Source organism: Staurois parvus, unplaced genomic scaffold, assembly GCF_062004578.1.
Source record: "Staurois parvus isolate SC_StPar_1 unplaced genomic scaffold, SC_StPar_1.0 ptg001045l, whole genome shotgun sequence".
Classification (NCBI taxonomy): Eukaryota; Metazoa; Chordata; class Amphibia; order Anura; family Ranidae; genus Staurois; species Staurois parvus.
The window spans coordinates 3,698,034-3,713,035 of record NW_028318841.1 but is presented as its reverse complement, the minus strand read 5'-3'; the positions used below and the strand labels follow the sequence as shown (position 1 = coordinate 3,713,035).

General features: G+C 40.1%; 1 protein-coding gene across 2 annotated transcripts in view; it reads left to right on the top strand.

Moving 5' to 3' along the window:
- Positions 1-15,002, top strand: part of DOCK11 (dedicator of cytokinesis 11) — a 318,014-nt gene that overhangs the window by 277,643 nt on the left and 25,369 nt on the right. For both annotated transcript variants that reach the window (XM_089657960.1, XM_089657959.1), the window contains 3 exons: positions 7,345-7,555; positions 9,948-10,138; positions 12,965-13,065. In XM_089657960.1, the coding sequence (XP_089514086.1) occupies positions 7,345-7,555; positions 9,948-10,138; positions 12,965-13,065 (503 nt within the window). The remainder of the gene's footprint in view (positions 1-7,344; positions 7,556-9,947; positions 10,139-12,964; positions 13,066-15,002) is intronic.

Sequence of the window (15,002 nt, the reverse complement as noted above, 5' to 3'; positions counted from 1 at the left end):
AGGATGGAAAAAAAAAAGAAATTTAGTGTAGCTACCACAATATTGTTGCTTCTCAAATCACCTCCATGCTCATTGTACAGAGGGGGTAAGCAATGGGCATATTTACCACAAGGCAAACAAGGCACTTGCCTAGGGTGGCATTTTTCAGGGGGGCAGCACCTCTCCCCAGAAGAAGGGACATGCACACCATGGGGGCTGCGGGCTGCTTGATGGTGTATGTAGAGCATGACTCTCTTTCTCGGGGATGTCCAGAGCTGTGAAGAAGGGGGGTAGTGGAAGGCTCTCCCAGATGGGGGCTAGGGGTGTTGTTGGTCAATGTCAGGCTCTCTCTGCGGAAAGGGGAAGGGGGGGTGTTGGTCAGTGTCCATGGTGGCAGATGATTTTTGTGTTGCCTAGGGCAGCACAAAACCTAAATACACCACTGGTGGTGAGTACTGTGAAATGCAATGCATGTTAGATACCTTGCATTGTAATAGTGGGGTGTAAATGGGCTGAAGAGAATTACCAATCTATTGGCAGGTAAATAAAATGTACTGTATTTAAGTGGTTTCCTGGCGTTCCACTTCATAACTAAAGATAATGCGAAAAAAAACATGGGGCATTTTGTCATGCAGTTTGTCCTAGAGCCACTCCTACAGCATGGAATGTTTGTTTCTCTAACATGTTTTATATGCTGGGAACAGTTATTATTAGTGTTTAGGAAAAATGTCTGGTTAAGAAGCAAAAAATATTTTGGCTGCTTCTAAAAAAGAATTGTTTAAATATTGTGCTGTTTTTATCATTAACCACTTGACTCTCTGGGCCTTTTTTTCCCTAAATCCCATTTGAGCTCCAAAGTTTTTTTTCTTTTTTGGTGATGTCTTGGCTCAACCAACTATATTTTTAAGCATTGTTGTCTACCCTGTATGTATTATTCTTTGGGTTTTTTTTGGGACAGATAGGCCTTTAATATGGTAGGTGATTTGGTACAAATATTTTTATTTCCTTAATTTTTATTAGGAATGAATAGTAAAAAAATTAAAAAATTTAAATTTTCTTTAATTTTTCCCAACCCATTTACATTATTTGCACACATATATTTAACCCAAAAATACAATCCACAAAGTTTGCTAACATTAGTGCAACCTTTATGTAATATAGCTGAATGGTAAAGCTTCAACTGAGGTTATGAATTTTACTTTCAGAGAGCATTTTTTCCCCTTTTTATGCTATATTGTGGTGCACGCTGGGAAAGTACAATGACAGCTTTTTCACAGACTTGCAATTGCTATAAATTCAAACAACGTTGCATTCACTTGCGTGGGCTTGTGAGAAATGAAGATATCATTCAGATTATCAAACATCATTGTTGCGACCTGAGAGTTAATCTGGGGAGGGAATTTTTTAATGTATTCTTTTTATTTTTTTATTTATTTACACTTTTTATACTGTTTTTTTTTTTACACTTCATTTTCTTCATGGGGGTTCAGGATCTGGGCAGTGGAGAGCTGATCTAAACTCCCTTCCCTCCATTGAGCTCTGTAGCAACAGATTACTTTTATTAGTGATCCATTGCTGGCTGTAACCATCCAGTAGTTTACTGCTGCAGGGAGAGGCTGGATAGAGCAGCTGTGCCTGAGTCTCCATGCTCAAAGGAAGCACAGAAGCAGAATGCAGAGGCATTGTGTCTACAATTCTCTTCCACAACATCCTACTTTGTATGTTTTAGCTCCTGGGCTTAGGTACCTATCAGTAAAAATATAAAACCTTAATTTAGATACATACAGGAAACACAGCCAAACTGCTTTGGAAATCAAAATATGGTACAGGAAGCAAAGAGAGAAAGCTACATAGACTTTAGAAAACATATCCCCAGTGACTCTTTGAGGTGCTCTGATGATTCTTTCTGTAGTATATTACAGACCACTCAGGTGTAAAAAACATTTTTTTTTTATTTAGGCACAGCAACAGTGTTTGTTGGATAGCAGCAGTAGCTCTCTGATTGGTTCACTTGTTGCTTAGAATTGCTCTATACTGAATTTTTACTTTTGAAGCCATACAATCAATGATGTATTTCCCGTGAGTCAAACAATTTGTTTGCCTAGGGCGGCAATTTTCAGGGGGGCGGCGCCACCCCCCAGAAGAAGTGCCAGGGGGGACAGGGACCTGGTGAGGAAGCTGCGTGGATGAATGGCCGGCATGCCGGCTAGTTCTTGTGATCGGGCGGTGGTGGTAATGGACGACGGTGGCGGAGGTTGTTGGTGATGGGGGGGGGCAATGACAGGTGATCATTTGTCTGCGGCCAAGGCAGGGGGAGGTGGCCGCGGGCTGCATTTCCACTGGAGGTGTAACTGCAGTCCACAGCACTCTGGGAAACACTCAGAGCTGACTCCACACCTGATGGTGATGGTGTTGGGTGCTGGTGGGGTAGCGCCCAATTCTTGTGTTGCCTAGGGCAGCACAAGAAGTGAATGTACCACTGCTTACTGCCACTGAGGGTATCCCTTTCCTTTCCAGCTTGAGTTACTCAGAGTGGTCTTACGGAGCCTTTCAGACTCACTGGGATTTTGATTATGAGACACTTTTTTTAGTTAGCTTAGTAGTCTGTTACTTCACATTCGCAAAAAACTCCTTCCTGTCGAGGTGGTGGTGCACAACATTCTGGGTGAGGTTGGGAAGATTCGGGGTCTTGAGAAGGACAGGTGACAGCCTGGAGCATGGACAAAGGCATGGAGGAATGTCAGGTCCCCGTAGCTGCTGTCTGTCAGTCTCTGGGTGTGCGGCTTTCCTTTCTGTCCTTTCACATCCCCTAGTTTTTTATAAGATCAGATTTTTAAAAAGAGGCTGCATGCATGGATTCAATGTTTAATCTCTTCTTAGCCTGAGGGTGTGTTTAGGTGGAGTTAGGGTTTGAGGTGCATTATAATGATAATAATAATATTAAAATATGTTATGGTTTGTATATTTAGTTTTGTTTATATTTTTTCCTGTTTTTTTTGCTGAAATGAGTTATTTTTGTTTAACCACTTACCCTCCAGAGGATTTACCACCCTTCCTGACCAAGCCATTGTTCGCAATATGACACTTTAACTGACAATTGCGCTGTCATTCAACACTGCACATACAGTCATGGCCGAAATTGTTGGCACCCTTGATATTTCTCCAGGAAATCATGTATTTCTCACGAAACGTATTGCATTAACACATGTTTTGCTATACACATGTTTATTCCCTTTGTGTGTATTGGGACAAAACAAAAAAAGGGAGGAAAGAAAGCAAATTCGACATAATGTCACACAAACCTCCAAAAATGGGCTGGACAAAAGTATTGGCACCCTTTCACAACTGCGGATAAATAAGAATGTTACAAGCATGTGATGCTCCTGTAAACTCACCTGGGGCAAGTAACAGGTGTGGGCAATATAGAAATCACACCTGAAAGCAGATAAAAAGGAGAGACGTTCACTTAACCTTTGCATTGTGTGTCTGTCTGTGCCACACTAAGCATGGACAACAGAAAGAGGAGACGAGAACTGTCTGAGGACCTGAGAACCAAAATTGTGGCAAAATATCAACAATCTCAAGGTTACAAGTCCATCTCCAGAGAACTAGATTTGCCTTTGTCCACAGTGCGCAACATTATCAAGAAGTTTGCAACCCATGGCACTGTAGCTAATCTCCCTGGTCGTGGACGGATGAGGAAAATTGATGAAAGATTGCAACGCAGAATAGTCCGGATGGTGGATAAGCAGCCCCAAACATGTTCCAAAGACATTCAAGCTGTCCTGCAGGCTCAGGGAGCATCAGTGTCAGCGCGAACTATCCGTCGACATTTAAATGAAATGAAACGCTATGGCAGGAGACCCAGGAGGACCCCACTGCTGACACAGAGACATAAAAAAGCAAGACTACAGTTTGCCAAAATGTACTTGAGTAAGCCAAAAGCCTTCTGGGAAAACGTCTTGTGGACAGATGAGACCAAGATAGAGCTTTTCGGTAAAGCACATCATTCTACTGTTTACCGAAAACGGAATGAGGCCTACAAAGAACAAAACACAGTACCTACGGTAAAATATGGTGGAGGTTCAATGATGTTTTGGGGTTGTTTTGCTGCCTCTGGCACTGGGTGCCTTGACTGTGTGCAAGGCATCATGAAATCTGAGGATTACCAAAGGATTTTGGGTCGCACTGTAGGGCCCAGTGTCAGAAAGCTGGGTTTGCGTCCAAGATCCTGGGTCTTCCAGCAGGACAATGACCCCAAACATACGTCAAAAAGCACTCAGAAATGGATGGCAAAGAAGCGCTGGAGAGTTCTGAAGTGGCCAGCAATGAGCCCAGATCTAAATCCCATTGAACACCTGTGGAGAGATCTTAAAATTGCTGTTGGGAAAAGGTGTCCTTCCAATAAGAGAGACCTGGAGCTGTTTGCAAAGGAAGAGTGGTCCAAAATTCCGGGTGAGAGGTGTCAGAAGCTTATTGATGGTTATAGGAAGCGACTGATTTCAGTTATGTTTTCCAAAGGGTGTGCAACCAAATATTAAGTTAAGGGTGCCAATACTTTTGTCCAGCCCATTTTTGGGGTTTTGTGTGACATTATGTCATATTTGCTTTTCTGCCTCTGTTTTATATTTGTTCCAATACATACAAAGGGAATAAACATGTGTATAGCAAAACATGTGTTAATGCAATACCTTTTTTGTGTGAAATACTTGATTTTCAGGAAAAATATCAAGGGTGCCAACAATTTCGGCCATGACTGTAAATGAAATTTTGGTCCTTTTTTCCCCCACAAATAGAGCTTTTTTTTGGTGGTATTTGATCACCTCTGCGGTTTTTATTTTTTGCTCTATAAAAAAAAAATGACAATTTTGAATAAAAAAACCCAATATTTTTGACTTTTTGCTATAAAACATGTCCAGTAAAAAAAAATGTAAACGTTATAGCGTCTACAAATGGCGGTATATATATATACTGATATTTTTATTTATTTTTTTATACTAGTAATGGCGGCAATCAGCGACTTATACCGGGACTGCAGGACTGAGGCGGGCATTCTGGCACTGGGTGGGAATTGACTAACTGCCACTTACATCCCAATTACACTATTACATCAGTGCTAATAAAAAGCACTGACAGTATACTAATGACACTGGGCAGGAATGGGTTAACATCTGGGGTGATCAAAGGGTTAACTGTGTGCTGTTTAACATTATGTGCTGTGTGTGATTACTAGGGAGATATGCAACTTTTTTATTTTAAATACAAAGCAGCATGTCCTTGCTGCCGGGAAAGAGACACAAGATAGTTTACACACAGGTCTCTCCCCTGTCAGTTTTACACGACGATTGCTGGGTGCCAGCAGGGAATCTCCAGACGCGACCTGGTGATTGACATCCCTAGCCACCAATAGCGGCGTGGGTAGGGCAGCGTGCGCGTGCATCCCATATCCTGAAATGCAAATCACGTATATATACGTGATTTTGTGCAGCCCTGCCACCCTGTAGCAGTAGTTGTACTATAGGCCGGCAGGAAAGCGGTTACTTATATATATTTATTTTCATTTATTGTGTAGATATGTAAATATGCTTTTATTACCCTGTTTGTTTGTAAGATATTTCATAAAGAAAAATGTTTATTTATTATGTAGATATGTAAATATGTTTTTATTACCGTTTGTAAGATATTTCATAAAGAAAAATGTTTATTATGTAGATATGTAAATATGTTTTTCTTACCCTGTTTGTAAGATATTTCATAAAGAAAAATTTACACCACTGTGTACAATAAAGGAATCCAATATGAGAAAACAACTATATATTTCTGAAAAAGGAGAGATATGTTCAGGAGCATAAATGCCAAGGGTCAAATCTTTAACATACCGGTATTTGATTTTTACTTGATATCTGATGTAGTAAATCAACAGAACTTACAAAAGGCAATGAAGATTGTCAATACCCCATCTATATTACTTATAAAGTGGTTCCCCTACAAATCCAATCCCTTTGTGCAGCCTGAAGTTGGTCATTGAGCTTATAAGTGAAATGAAGGGTGAATCTGTCTGCTTATGGCTAATTCACACATAGTGCAGTGAAAGGCATTTTACAGCATTGTATATGCCTGTCACTGCAAAGACACACAGAAAATTGTTTCCTGTGTGTCCCATTCACATTGCAATGCAGCCCAGAGCTGTGCTAAAATGCAGACATGCTGTATTTTATCGCAGCGCAAGATACATAATCGCATGGCACAGCACAATGAATAAAGCATACTTTTGTGCACTTGAAAAAAGTTTGTACAGATACAAAATAAAAAGGAGCTGTGTGTGATCCACTGAATCCCGCACCACAATGCCCTCTACTGCAGTCAGAAATGGACACCTGCCGGAGAGGTAAAGCACTTCAACAGCTGTCTGATCCTGTGTGAATGCAGCCTAAAGTAGTTGTGAACATACTATGTTATATACACTTTTTAATACAGTTACAGCTAAGCAAGTGTCATAACTGTGTTTGCTTAGTTTCAGAAATTATCTTTCTTTCTTTTCTTTTTTTTTTACAAGGTTAAATGTTCTTACATGGGACCATAATGTCTTCTTCCTGATAGTGGGGGGTGGGGTTTCAGGACTACGTGCAGACACACAGGGGGAGATTTACTAAAACTTGTGCACTCAGAATCTGGTGCAGCTGTGCATGGTAGCGAATCAGCTTCTAACTTCAGCTTGTTCAGTTAAGCATTGGCAAGAAAACCTGGAAGCTGATTGGTTTCTACACAGAGCTGCACCAGATTTTTCACTTTCCAGTTTTCAGCAAATCTCCTCCAATGTGCACCTGTTTTCCACAGTCTGCTTAGTTTGAGACAAGATGCAGGCTGTGCTTGAGGAGGAAGCATGTTCAAGAGCCAGGCTGCGATTGGGAGGGAATGTGGTGGCTGAACAAACTACCCAATACAGGCATGCTGTGTGTCTGCACAGACTCCAGTACCTCTGAGTGGCCAGTCAAAGAATGAAAACTGACCACAGTAACACATATCAGTGTCTGTGCCTTGGGTGGTCAGTTTAGAACAAGGTAGAAAGGGGACTGGCAGGATCAACCAGGTTCTTCAGATGTTAATGAAAATGATAAAGACTATGATTATTAAAATACACATATGTGAACACACACATAGAAAATATATATATATATTTAGGGTAACATACACCTTAACATAGGCAGCACCATGCTAAAAATGTGAGCTGGACTGTAATTGATTTGTGATTTGATATTTGCAGACCATTTGGCAAAGCCACAGACCAATGTGTTTAACAAGCACCAATTTACTTTTCACTTTTAGATTTAGGTATCAAGTATCTGCTTTTCTTCGTTTTTATAGGTGAATGTCAAGGATCTGGACCTGAAGGTTGCTCATATTCAGATTACCTATGTGAAGCCTTACTTAGAAGAACAAGAGCTTTCTGACAGGAAAACCGACTTTGAAAAGAATCACAACATCACCAGATTTGTTTTTGAAACTCCATACACTCTCTCAGGAAAAAAACATGGAAATGTGGAAGAGCAGTGCAAGAAAAGGACCATTTTAACAAGTACGTATACTTAAGAATGAGCAAATTGCAAGTTAAAGATCATGCATGCATGTATACTTACAAATCTGTGTTATTTGCATTATCCTTATTTCATATTTTCCATATATCATATTGGCTAGTTTGTTCATCAGTATTAGTGGAAGGTGATACCCCACAGGAAGTTCTCTGTAGGATTTTTTTTTTTTGTGCCAGGAACTGGAAATGTAATAGGAAAATTCTCTCCCCACCCATCATCAGCCATGTTAAAAATTGCAGTTGTCAACAAATGGTAAGACAGAACAAGGATTGGGGGGGGGGGATTGCATTGTTTTATGTAGTGATGGTCTCTGCCCTTATTCAAATATAGGGGCATAAAGATATACTGAGAGGGAGGTGTGGGAATCCTATGAGAATCCCAGGTCCTGGTTACTGTGCCTGCGCAGCAGCGGGGGGGGGGGACATATGGAAATGCTACAATACCCATACACTATATTGCCAAAAGTATTGGGACACCCTCCAAATCATTGGATTCAGGTGCTCTAATCACCTCTATGGCCACAGGTGTATAAAATCAAACACCTACTGTAGGCATGCAAACTGCTTCTTTAAACATTTGTGAAAGAATGGGTTGATCTCAGGAGCTCAGTGAATCTAAGTGTGGTACCGAGATAAGTTGCCACCTGTGCAATAGGTCCATCTGTGAAATTTTTTTGCTACTAAATATTCCACGGTCAACTGTTATCTGTATTATAACAAAGTGGAAGCAACTGGGAACAACAGAAACTCAGCCATGAAGTGGTAGGCCATGTAAAATGACAGAGCAGGGTCAGCACATGCTGAAGCGCACAGTGCGCAGAAGTCGCTAACTGTCTGCAGAGTCAATAGCTAAAGACCCCCAAACTTCATGTGGCCCTCAGATTAGCACTACAACAGTGCATAGAGAGCTTCATGAAATGGGTTTCCTCGGCCGAGCAGCTGCATCCAAGCCTCACATCACCAAGTGCATTGCAAAGCATTGGATGCAGTGGTATAAAGCACACTGTCACTAGACTCTAGAGCAGTGGAGTCGTGTTCTCTGGAGTGATAACTCACACTTTTCTGTCTAGCAATCTGATGGACATGTCTGAGTTTAGGGGTTGCCAGGAGAACGGTACTTGCCTGACTGCATTGTGCCAAGTGTAAAGTTTGGTGGAGGGGGCATTATGGTGTGGGGTTGCTTTTCAGGGGTTAGGCTTGGCCCCTTAGTTCCAGTGAAGGGAACTCTTAAGGTGTCAGCATACCAAGACATCTTGGACAATTTCATGCTCCCAACTTTGTGGGAACAGTTTGGGGATGGCCCCTTCCTGTTCCTGTCTGCGCACCAGTGCACAAAGCAAGGTCCATAAAGACATGGATGAGCGAGTTTGGGGTGGAGGAACTTGACTGGCCTGCACAGTCTCCTGACCTCAACCCAATAGAACACCTTTGGGACGAATTAGAGACTGCGAGCCAGGCCTTCTTGTCCAACATCAGTGCCTCACCTCACAAATGCACTTCTGGAAGAATGGTCAAACCTTCCCATAGACACACTTCTAAACCTTGTGGACAGCCTTCCCAGAAGAGTTGAAGCTGTTATAGCTGCAAAGGGTGGGCCAACTCAATATTGAACCCTACAGACTAAGACTGGGATGCGTGTGTAAAGGCAGGCGTCCCAATACTTTTGGCAATATAGTATAATTTTGCAAGTCTGCATCATGCACCATTTTTAAATTGGAATTTCAAAGTGTTTACTTTTAGAAATAACCTAGTTCCACTTTAAAAAAGAATCTGGTTGACTTGTTGACAGCGACTCCAATTTTGAGCTCATTTCCTTTTCTCCAGTTTAATTGATTTGTTCTCAGGGTTTCCAGATAAAATTAATGCAATCTAGCACGCCTCCATGATCTGTAAAAACAGTGCATTTTCAGTTTCTTTATCTAGGCTTCAGTCCAAGTATAATTCATTTGTTAAATAGATCTAGTCTGTCCTGGTCTGTTGTCAATTTGTAACTGGTGAGACAATTCTGCTAGAGGGACCTACGTTTCTTGTTTTCTTTTACCTTCATTTTGCTCTTTCTTTCACTATTTTTTCTTGTCTAATATATAAAAAAAGGCTTTAAAAAATTATTTGGGGAATTGGAAGTTCAAACATCAAATCCTATTTACCCCTCAGCCTAGTGGTTGTTGAAGCATTTGGAGGAAAAAAAACATAATAGCAGTAGTTACGCTAAACTAATTTCAAAGGGTTGTTTTTAGTGGTTCAGTGGTTTATTTTTTGGAAAATGTATTTTTACTTTTCTATATCAAATAATTTCCAAACAAATTTATTGCACTTGAACTCTACAAAAATATTTAATGTATAAATCAGTTGATGTGCATGGTATTCTTTTCCCCAGCATCCAATTCTTTTCCATATGTAAAGAAGCGAATCCCAGTCATCTATGAGCATCAGGTGGATCTGAAGCCAATTGATGTGGCTATTGATGAGATAAAGGAGAAGACAGCAGATTTGCAGAAGATATGCTCTACAGCTGATGTGGATATGATTCAGTTGCAGTTAAAGTTACAGGGTTGTGTATCTGTGCAGGTAATCGTGTTTGCAATTGCTCAAGCTGAGCATAATAAATTACTAGTACCTTTGTACGCAGTACTGATGTTTAAGCATCAGCATTTCTGGATGTAATTTTGGTTGGTTGTTTTACCAGTTTCACCCATTCACGTGTATTTATACACATATTCACACGTATTTGCATGTATACGCATACTGGCGCAAAATACTGATCAGGAACGCAGATTTGTTTTTTTAAACTCAAGAATACGCAGCACTTGTTTACGTGCCTGTGTGTACAGGCTCATTGTAAACAATGGGCTGCATTTTAGATCAGTAAATGCTGTACTGAGCTTTTTTAAGCTGCATTGTGCAAGAGGCCTTATGCAGGCCACAGACGGGGAGAAAAACGGCCGATTTTTCTTTTAAAAAACGAAAAATCGGTCGTTCAAGCGGCCGACGTTACCACCAATGGTAAAAAAATCGGCCGATTTTCATCCCGTCTACAGCCGGCAAAAAGTGTCCCTGCAGAGAGCTCCGCTATTTCTTTGACAGTTCTTTGACAGTTCCTTGACATTTACAGCGGTTGCAACAATGTATCTATTTGTATCCATTTAGGATACAGATGTTTTTTTCAGAAACAAATAGATACATTGTTGCAACCGCTGTAAATGTCAAGGAACTGTCAAAGAACTGTCAAAGAAATAGCGGAGCTCTCTGCAGGAACACTTTTTGCCGGACTGGAATTCCTCTTATTTTTTATCCTTCTTCTTCTTCTCCTTCTTCATCATCATCCTCCTCTTCTTCATCATCATCATCCTCTTCTTCTTCATCATGATCATCCTCTTCTTCTTCTTCTCCTTCTTCATCATCATCATCCTCTTCTTCTGCATCATCATCCGCATCTTCTTCTTCTTCATCATCATCCTCCTCTTCTTCTGCTTCTTCTTCTTTTTCTTCATCGTCATCATCCTCTTCTTCTTCTTCTTCTTCTTCATCATCATCCTCTTCATCTTCTACTTCTTCATCATCATCCTCTTCTTCTTCTACTTCTTCATCATCATCCTCTTCTTCATCATCATCATCATCCTCCTCTTCTTCTACTACTACTACTTCTTCATCATCATCCTCTTCTTCATCATCATCATCATCCTCTTCTTCATCATCATCATCCTCTTCTTCTTCATCATCATCCTCTTCTTCTTCTTCTTCTTCATCATCATCATCCTCTTCATCATCATCATCCTCTTCTTCATCATCATCATCATCATCATCATCATCCTCTTCTTCATCATCATCCTCTTCTTCTTCTTCTTCTTCATTATCATCCTCTTCTTCTTCTTTTTCTTCACCATCATCATCCTCTTCTTCTTTTTCTTCATCATCATCCTCTTCTTCTTCATCATCCTCTTCTTCCTCTTCATCATCATCATCCTCTTCTTCTTCATCATCATCATCATCCTCTTCTTCTTCATCATCATCATCCTCTTCTTCTTCTTCCTCTTCTTCTTTTTCTTCTTTTTGTCTTCCTCTTGCAGGTCACTGCTCATGCGCAGATTTTTTATCGGTAAAAAATCGGCCGATTTGCCCATTATTGCCGCGAAAATCGGCTGATTGGCAAAATCGGCCGATTTTTTTCCAACTTTACCGATAAAAAAAACCGGCCAAAATACCGAAAAACGGCCGAACAAATAGCCCACTAACGATCCGAAAATCGGCCGATTTTATTTTCGGCCGAAAAATCGGCCGATTTTCGACCCATCTATGGCCTGCATTAGCGTTACAGTGGGGTAAGCTCGTAAAAGGTGGTGAAAAATTGACTGTGTTCTGATGAGGGCCAATTAAGTCATCTGACCAAAAAGAGTTATGGATGAATTTAGTTACATTTTCTATCAGGATCAATTATTTACTGATAAAACCATCCATTTGGAAAATGATCATATTGTTAGTTGTATGGTCAGCATTGGTCAGAGCATGTATGCACAATTACACTGGACCTTGGATTGTCATTTATTAGGTTCATACTTTAAAACGTATATTTTAGTTGTTGGTAGGTGGAGGAGATTTAAACCTACTAATGGTTTTTAAAATCTCCTTGGGATTCTATTGACAAGATATGTACAAATAAAGGATAACTGAAGTGTACTATAAAAATAAATAAGTGATGTAGCGCTGCTAAATAATAGCTACACAAAATAAGAGTGACACAACTGAATAAAACGTCCATAAAGAGTCCATATATGTAAAATCAATCAATTTGTAATAAAGATTCTTCCATAATTCATAGTGCATCGCACAGCAACCATTTTTTCTAAACTTTAATGAAATATCATAAAGTGACATTTCATTCAGGTTTATCAGCTGCAGAATGTTGTGATGTGTTGGATTGCGTCCCCGCTGACAAAAAAATATTGTATGCTGTAAGGTTTTTCAGCACACACCACCTCAATGCAGTGGTGTGAACTGGCCTAATAGAAAACAAGGCATTTGCCTTGTCTATATGTTGGGACTGGGCAAGGCTGCTGAGAACACCTGGTGTAAATGAGCCAAAAAGCATAACTATACTATACAGTTATCCTCTGTAGGTTAATTCTCCTTTGGTACCAACCTCCCTCCTTAAAGTCTTCTAGTTACCTGCTACTGTAGATGTTTGTTGGGAGCTGCCCAACCTTTTCCTTGAAAGTCTCCTAATCGGGCCAGGCCGAGCTCTGCCTCTTTTATGCATACACATAGCCTCTCCATTTATTCCATCCTGGGGAAAGAAATATGGAAGATGGAAAATTCCATATTTATAGACATGTAATTGATAGATATCTGTTATTTACTTATGCAATGTATATTTTACTTTTGTTTTTATATATATAGGTCAATGCTGGTCCTTTAGCCTATGCCAGGGCATTCCTTGATGACAGCCGGTCCAGTAAATATCCCAGCAAAAAGGTCAAAGAGCTGAAAGACATATTTAAGTATGTATTTATTATATTAGTTCTTATAAATGCACACTGTATCTACAGAAAACAAGACTGAAAATCTACATGAAATGTATACTTTAATATAAAAGGGGGATTCCTTCCTCCTTTTCTATATCCTTCTTCACTTCTGCTATCCAAAGAATACAGAACTCCTGTTTGGGGCCTTTTCATGTATTACGCAAATCAGATTATGCTAATATCCAACAAAAAGACTTTTTTTGATGTATAGTCCCATCTGTATACATTTTTCAAAAATATGTTGAAGCTGTACATTGAGAAGTTATAGCTATGGTATATTGTGTGCTTCTCCTTTTTTCCATGGTAGTAATACTTAAGGACATATGTAAAAATATTCATGTAGTAATATGGAGAGTTTCCTTCTTCAATAGCCCTCAATAGCAACCTCCGTTATAATGGTGTTACGGTCCTTGTCAGACCACCATAATGCAGTTGTTTCAGTAAGGAAGCATTGTATTCACATGTCACTTAACATTAACATCTTTTTGTAGAGAAGCTAAGCAGTTAAGAGTGGTACAGTCCATGCCTCCAGTGTGAGATTAAATAGTGAAGGAGCAGCACATTAAGAGTGTCACTCTGCTTTCTCCTCCATTAGCATGTTCCTTGTCAGCACATATTCATGAAACACACCTGAATGGCCCCGGTGCAAGATGGGGACTTACAATAGTTCATATGAAATTTAACCCCTTGATGCCTGCCCCTCCCAGCCCTTTAGGTTTAGGGTCATGTGACCGCCGTGACACGCCGTCACGGCAGTCACATGATCGGGAAAGGTCCCGATTGAAAGAGGAGATCGGGACCTTTCCGTGAGTACCGGACAAGTGTGCTTGGAGCGCGCAGGGCGCGCGCTCTCAGCACATATGTGTTTTTTAATAGAACACAAATGTGTGGCTGCTCGGCGTCCAGGCCCAGACGCCGAGAGGCCGCACATTTGCGTTTGGCCGGTGCCAAGAGGTTAAACACACTGTTTACATTTAAACATACATTTCATAATTTAAAAATTAATACATTTTTTGTTTTTTTTTATCTGGGTAGGTTTTAATTTGCATGTTTGCGGTAATTTGTTTATAGATCTGACTTCAGTTTTTAGGCAGTGACTTGTTTTAATTCAATACAGATCCCTTGAAGCATGTTTATTTTAAGTCCATTTGTGAATAGCATTAGCATAAATCTTTCTAGCTTTTTCTATTCTGCTGTAACTTTGAAGTTACTTTCTAGCACATGTTGTAGTTGTGCCAATGTAGGCATCTATTTTAGAAAGAGGCTATAACTCATTGCTTAAGAATTTTTAGATCTATTATCTCTCTAGGTTAATTGGTAGCTTTGTTTCACTCAACTACAAACACAGTTACAAAATTGTCCTATCTTAAATACCACTTTATACGAGAAACATACCTCCTGAGACCCAGTTTGTGTGAAGAAAAAGAAGCCCGTTGATTTAACAAAATCCACAGGAAGTTTAATTCATAAAGAAGACATAAATGTGGAATCCAGTATAAACAACAAACAGGACACAAACGTTGAGTGCATTATCTCCAGCACTTTATTAAGGGATATAAGAATACATATTATACTCAGAAGCAAAGAAGGTTAGGTGGCATAATATAAAAAACAGAACCTGGAAGTCCACTATTCAATCTCAACAAAGTGTGTGGATGACGGAATCAACTTATTTGTTTTTGTTTGTGTTACTATTATTATTATTATACAGGATTTATATAGCACCAACAGTTTGCTCAGCACTGTACAATATAACCAGAGACAATACAGCAACAATACAGTTCAATACTAGAGGGATAGGAGGGCCCTGCTCCTTGGAGCTTACAATCTAGGAGGGACTAGAGACCATTATGGGTGGTACTCCTCTCCAATCCCGCTTTTCCTCCCACCTCTTCCTACATTGGGATTGGTGG